The 7,044-nt window shown below is 52.6% G+C and overlaps 1 protein-coding gene across 1 annotated transcript; it reads right to left on the bottom strand.

Moving 5' to 3' along the window:
- Nucleotides 1–1,047: 1,047 nt before the first annotated feature.
- Nucleotides 1,048–6,410, bottom strand: LOC127020689 (putative methyltransferase DDB_G0268948). Its single transcript, XM_050903462.1, has 7 exons — nucleotides 6,391–6,410; nucleotides 4,626–4,754; nucleotides 4,236–4,396; nucleotides 3,748–3,961; nucleotides 2,983–3,083; nucleotides 2,075–2,210; nucleotides 1,048–1,480 (listed from the first exon to the last, which is right to left on the bottom strand). Exons 2-7 carry the CDS (start codon nucleotides 4,734–4,736, stop codon nucleotides 1,388–1,390), a joined length of 816 nt encoding a protein of 271 aa, XP_050759419.1. The 5' UTR covers nucleotides 4,737–4,754; nucleotides 6,391–6,410; the 3' UTR covers nucleotides 1,048–1,387.
- Between the last annotated feature and the right edge of the window lie 634 nt (nucleotides 6,411–7,044).

Raw genomic sequence — 7,044 nt, forward strand, 5'->3', positions numbered from 1 at the left:
TTGATCCAGCATCACTGCTCGATGAGGTCTTCTCCAACACACAGCCATGGACACAGAGACCAGCCTCACATCCAGCAATGGGCTTTCCTCCCCATAGCTGTCCTCCTGGGACCCACCAAGCAGGGTCAAAGCCTTTGCTCCCCACCCTGGGCAAGCTGAGCCAGCACTCAGTGACCCCAATGGAGACATGCCCAGGGCCAAGCACCTTCATCAGGTTAAGGAGGCTCAGTCTCTGCACCCACAGCAGGACCATACCCAAGAGCTTCAGGACCACAGCTGAAGCACCTCCAGCCCCTATAAGCCTCCCTCCAGGTGCTCTCCCCAGGGCAGGGAGCAGAGATATCACTTCTGCCTTCCTTAATAATGCACCAAGGTGTAACAGAGTGAAGCCACAGTCCTCCCTGTGGCATCAGGGTAGCCTTCTTGCCAAGGGCAAGAATTACAGGAAAGGGAAAGGTCCCCACAGAGGCTGTGCCCAGACTTAAAATATCCGGAAAGCAAACAGGAGGGGACCTGTGCTAGGTTGTGCCCAGCTTTGAACCCCATTGCCTCCATCTGCCCCTCCCCGAAACGCAGCCTCTAATCTTTCCTTTGCAGCGTGGGTGAGCGATAGCAGGCTGGGACAGAGGGGAGCACAAACATGCTCCCCCGCAGCAGCGATCCCAGAAAGGCTCCTGAGCTCTGCTGAGGGCGAGTAACCTCATGAGGGCCAAAGCAGCAGCGCTGGCACAGCGCTGGGCAATCCTAGGGCAGATAAGCTGCTGATACACCCACACCAGCCAAAAAAAGCACCAGGGATGGGGTCACGTAGTAGGTGAGAACAGCCCCTTTCCAGCTCAGCCTTCAAAGACAGCACACAACTCCTAGCTTAACCTGGGCAGGGAAAGGGGCAAATGGCCCTTTCTACCTAAAACCCATCTACCCCGTGAAACAGAAAGGCCACTCAGGGCCTAGGTAAGCGATGGCCATGAAGTGCAGTTATTCCCACCCCGGCAGCAGGTGCTCTACAGCCTCTCAAAAAGTAGAAGCACAAGTAACTTTTTCCCTCAGCTTTTTTTTATTATTATTATTCATTATGTAAGAAATGCAGCAAGTTTCTCAGCTGTTACCATGATTCTCATCCCCACATGCAATCCAACCACCACCAGTCTGAAACCAGACCCTTCCAGTGCCGAGGGCGCAGCACTGGGCAGACTGGAGGACCAAGGTGGACAGGAACCCGAGAGCAGGCATAAACCCCTGTCTGCTCTCCACAGAAGATCAAAATTTTAATCACCAAAATAAGCATCGATCTTCCCAAGGAAGAAGAGTGGTCACAAGTGGGGTATTAGGAGACAACCCACTTTTTCCTTCCCTTCCAGCACCAGATCAGGAGAAGGGTTTCATCTCACCGTCCCTTGCACCCCAGCACACAGACGTGCCTCACCCAGAACTCCACTGGGGTTTCACGAGAAGAAACTGCCATCGTCTCCAGCATCCTGAAACAAGAAGCAGAGGAAGGGTCTCGCTCTGCCCAGCCAGCTCCCACCTGACATGGGGCGACATCCACAACCAGAGATAGGTCTCCTCCACCCACAGCACAGAGGTCTTGACAGCAGATGCTTCCAACACATGCACGAGGGTTGTTCTGGTCAGTGAATCAATTAGCAGGCACAGGGATGCCTCCCTTTCCCAGCTTTGCAGCAGGCCCTTGTTGTGGGCCAAAATAGACTGACAGTTGCATCTTAACCAATAATTTTCCTGCCCTCTGCTAATCAAGAGCGAGGCAAAGAAATTCAAGATACCTCTGACATGACGCTTAGATGGCTACATCAGTGCAAGAACACCATACAGCTACATGGACTTAAAGTTTAAGTCAACTGACTCGAACTGAGGTCAGTGATGCTGTGAGCAGCTGAGGATCTGCTGTTTAACCTCTGACCAGTGTCCATCCACACCTGGGGGAAGGAGGGAGCGCATCACTGCACAGCTCACTCCTAGCTTTGAAGGGGTCTCCACAACCTCACTCTTCATGCACTGTATAAGACAAGTCCTCCGTGTCCTGCTTGTTTTCCCCAAGTGGTTTTCTCACCTCTTTTTCAGTCTCTTGGAGGAGGGATTTTGCAGCTTCAGGGTCTTTCTTCATAAAGGCTTGATATGGAGAGGCAGACTCCAAGTAACCAACCACACCAGCAACCGTCATGGGAATTCTGTCAAAGATATCAGTGATTCTAGAAGGGAGACGGGGAAGAAAAGAGCATTGGCAAGTTAAATCTCAAAGGCAGTGGAACAAGGTCAACAGATGGAGGTGGTGGTGAATGAAATATCCGACACCATCAAAGGTCCAACAGATGGAAACAACATCTGATTGTGGCATTTGATGGGTCAGGAGCTCTAATTGATGCACTACTGGAGAAGCAGAAATGGTCCCAGGGACCATCTAACATAGTCTGTGACTTGAACAGCCCTTTCGATACAGGCCTACCTGCAGAGCCCATTCCCCTCCAGCAGCTGGGACACCAACACCTCGGCAACACCACCGCCAACACATCCTTTTTGCCTGCGGAGACAGCCCCTGCCCCACGCCTTGGTGTGGAGGCAGGCACTGGCTCCCTGAAGGTCTGGGGCAAGTTCTTTCTCTCATGCCAGTTTTCCCCTTCATCCATTAAGTGATCTGCCCAGAAGCCTCAAATTATCATAAACCAACTAAAAAAAAAAAAAAGATATCTAACCCAATTCTGCCTTGAGCAGGAGAGGTCCTTGTAGCCCTTAGACCACACTTGCTGGCCCAGCACAGAGCCACATTAAATCCAACAGGAGTGGAAATGCAGCCACATGGCTGTGCCACGATGCAAAGGCATTTGCTGAAACCCAGCAGCTGCCTGCTCCGGCAAACCCGGCTCCCCTGTGTCCTCACTGGGCCGGTGGCAGAGCGGCCCTGCAGAGGAGCAGAGTCCCCACCTCTATTCACTCCTGGTGCTGTGCCGAGGGGTTTCTGCTCACCTCTTCTTATCTGGAAACGGCAAGGCCTCAAAGATCTCTTTGTAGTCTTCCAAGACGAGTTTTATTCTACTATGAGAGTATTTTAAAAGCAGGTCCCAGCACTGTAAAGACAGCATATTAAAAAACAAACACAAAACCACCTGAAGCTCTCAGTTTCCACTTAACTCAGGTTTGCTTGGCCCTAGATCTGATGCATTCATATATGTACTTTTTTCCCCCCCAATATTCCTTGCATTGAAATACACCAAAATCTTGGTTAGTATCAAAAATTTAAGGATCCTATTTTATTATAGAGATAAGGGTCCTGTTCTCCTCCCTACACTGCTCTTACTCATAGTGGAAAGTCTCCTTTTATGGAGTTGTTAAAACACTCTTTGTCAAGAAAGATCACTAAAAAAAACCTACCTCTTTCCAAACAGTTTCTACTTCCCATTCTTTTCGCTGTGATCAGGGCAACAGGAGGAGTCTCTTTGACAATACCAGCCCCCCAAATCTGCTCCGCAGCCCTCTCTCGCCACACCAGAGTCTGCCCTATTGATCCTAATGTCCCTCTTCTCCTCAGCCAGTCAGCCCTAGCACTGCATGGAGCCACTAAACCCCATCTCAACCTTGTCCCTGTATTTAACCATCCCTCTGCCCCATCCTGCAATAGGAGTCCTCTAGTCGTAACCCCCAAGCCCACTGCTTTCCTCTCTGCAGCTAAGTACTACACATGTCCCCCAGACCAGGAGGGGAAGCCTCAAGGTTTAGGTTTCATCACCTCACCTCCCTGAAGACTTCGGTCAGCTTTTCAGAGCAGTTTCCATAGCGCAGACTCATGTCCACGGTGTAGGTGGCGATGACCACGCAACCACCCGGCTTAACCACCCGGTTTGCTTCTCTCATGAACTTCTTGATATCAAACCAGTGCGCGGCCGTAAATGAAGTCAGGAGGTCCACCGAGGCATCCTCAAATGGCAGCTCCTCCGCAGGGCACACACTGGAGTGGGAGAAGGAAAAAAGGTAGTGTGTAATATGGAAATTAGGAAGTATGACTCCAAAAAATGCCCACTGACTTCATGTCCATGATGATCATTTGGATGCAAGACCACAGCTGCTGGGAGTCTAGGATAATGCCCGTTCACACCAGGAATTCCATCAAATGGATTTACTTTGGTGTCCGCTGGCTCTTACAACATCATGCTCACAAAACACCACCTCCATGTGAGGACCTGAATTTTCCCTTTGGCTGAGCTTGCTCCCCCGACACTCACAGGTAGGAGATGTTGGGCATGGAGGGGGCATTCCTGGCCTCTTGGATCTGTGCTTCGCTGATGTCCGTTCCCACCACCTTCTTGAAGTGCTCCGCAAGGAAGCGGGTGCCTTGTCCGGACCCGCAGCCGACATCCACCACCAGCTCAGCAGGGTTTGCCCTCTGCAGGGAGGAGTGGATGTGTCTCAGCAGGCAGCCACCCAATTTCTGTGCTTTTACCCCATTCCTTCCCCCAGCGTCTAGAGAGGAACAGCCTCGGCATGGCACAACCCGTGGAAAGGCTCTTCTGTGCCCACATCTTGCCTTGAGCCCTACCCTCCCCACGGCACCAACCAAGGTAACACTGCCAGCAGGGTAAACAAATACTACTGCCTGGCCATACCCCACTCACCTTTTCCTGCAGGTAGGCAAGGATGGTTTGCTGCAGCTCTTTGCCTGGCGCAAACCTGTACTGCTGGTAGACAGCCGCGTGCCGTCTCCCCTCAAACATCTGGGTGGCCATGCTTGGGCGACCTGGCACCTGAGAGGAGGCAGCAAGCCGGGTTTGTCACCACAGGATCAAACTCCTCCTGCCTCCTTAGCCTGTGACCACAGGCACTAAAGTTTCCAGTTCCTGGCAGGGGTCTGGGGAGGACTTTGCCCATGAGGCTCCAGCAAGGGAGCATGAACCCACTCTCCAAGCATCCCTCCCACAGGTATAAGCTAATTGCAGAAGAAAACCAGCAGCGTCCGATAAGGAAAAGCTTTCTAGGTTTTTAAACCTTTATTCTTCTTACTCCTTTGCTTTCCCCACCCACCTGGGTGTCTTCTGAAATAAATCACCATTACGGCTGGAATATCTGTGAATTTGGGGGGACCGAGCAGAGCATCACAAAAAACTAACAGCAAAAATGTTTTTGTTTGTTTTTTTTTTTTTAAGGAAATCCATGTTTAGTATTAGCAACGCAATCACAGCAACTTTGCCCTGCGCTTTCTGAACCATCTGATTTTTTTTGTCCCTTCCTGCCCCAGAAGGGCTCAAAGTCTCTTAAATCCAGAGCTCCATTAAACCTGTCACCCAGAACCACACCCAGAGGTAAGCCTGGCCTCACCGTGGGGCCCCTTAGGCCTCCCGCCAGCTCAGCCCACATCCGCAGCGCCATCAAAGCTGCTTTCACAGATACAGCACACAGCATTCCCTTGCTCACCCATCAATTTAAACCCCCCAGCTGCTATAAACCACACGGTCCCTGCACCCACCCAGGCAGGGTTCCACGAGCCGAGGCCCAGCGGCTGCCGGCACGTTGCTCTTCACCCATCGCGCCGCACCGGAAGGCTCTCGGCTGTATCCTGTTTATCCTGGTGCCTGAGCAGGCGCTGAGACAGCAACGGCTCCGTGGTCTGCCAGCAGACCCCAAGAGCCTGCCAGAAGGGCTCCCTGCCTTGTTTGACGGGCAACTGCACCCTCTCGCATGCTCGCAGCGAGCGAGGCGGGCAGGAGGATGCCACAACGGTGAGTTTTGAGTGACGCACAAATATCCAACATCATGCAATAAAGGGTTATTATATCTCATGATGCAAGAAGAGATGCTGAGCTAGGTAGCGGCTTAGCCAGCTCAGGACTGGACATTCCCAGCAGGGAAGAGCAGCCCTGCCAAAGCCCTTTTTAGAGGGGAATCCTCCAGGTGCTTTCCCTATGCTCAGAGAAGCCTTCTCCCGCCAGCGAGCCCCCCCCGCCAACCGCCCCGGGCAGCTTCACCCCTCCTCTTACCGCCTGCCGCCCCCACCCGGAGCTGCTCCCGGCACCAGCAGCTCCCAGCACCTCCCAGTTCGGAGCTCCGGGGCCGGGACAAAGGGGAAGGCAGGCGCCGCCCCCAGTACCGCCCGCCCGGGCAACGCGGCCCCGGCTGCTCCCCCCGCTGCCGGCCGGGGGGGAAGCAAAAACTGGGAGGCTGCTTCCAGAGTCTCCATCCCACCGAGATCCCGGAGCCCAAGAGCCGAGCCTTAGCCTTTACTTTCTGTGGTTATTATTAAAAACAACTATCAAAACGCCCACGAACTGGGGGATGCTCAGCAGCCCTGCACATCTCAGGAAGCAGAACTGAAGGCCAGCAGATGCTGGGAGGCAGCAGGAGAACAGGATTTCAAACACAACAGGCACCCAAAGCCATACTCACAGGGGTCTGGCTGCACTGGAAGTCCCTCCTGTCGTCCAGCAGAAAGGGAAAAGGCATAAATAGAGCCTGTATAACCCCAGCACCAACTTTGAGAGCACAGGGAGTTGATATTTCAGGACTAGGCAAAGCCCCTCCCCTGCTTGGGGCAGGATTTTACCCCTTCGCACACATTACCTACAGCTGAAGCCAGCAGAGCCATGGTTCACCTGAAGCACATTCACTTCAGTTTGTATTTTGCACAGCACTTGTGAATCTTGGCTAATTAGCACAGCCTTTAAGCCCCTCCTAATTTTAAGAGAAATCAGTGGAACTTATCCAGGGGCTGAAGATGGAGGCCAGCTTGAAGCCATTCGCTGAATCAAACCATGGGTTGAAGTTACTGCACTTGTGTCCTGAGTATTTCATTTGGGTCACTTGCTGCTTAATTGTACCAGGAGGTGCATACCTGCACCAAGAGAAAATACAACACAAGCACCGAAGGCCCCCGTGTTTTCATAACCCACAGTGTCCTGCGGCATCTCGCAAGAGCGTGGCCCATTTGGGGTTTAGATACCCTAATTTTGCCTGTACTTTGCTGAGAGCATGAATGCAGGCAGGAAGGGATGATGTCCTGGCTTCAGTCACCTGCCTTTTCCTAACTCTGAGGTCCCCATA

The sequence above is a fragment of the Gymnogyps californianus genome, chromosome 11 (genome assembly GCF_018139145.2).
Source record: "Gymnogyps californianus isolate 813 chromosome 11, ASM1813914v2, whole genome shotgun sequence".
NCBI classification, from domain to species: domain Eukaryota; kingdom Metazoa; phylum Chordata; class Aves; order Accipitriformes; family Cathartidae; genus Gymnogyps; species Gymnogyps californianus.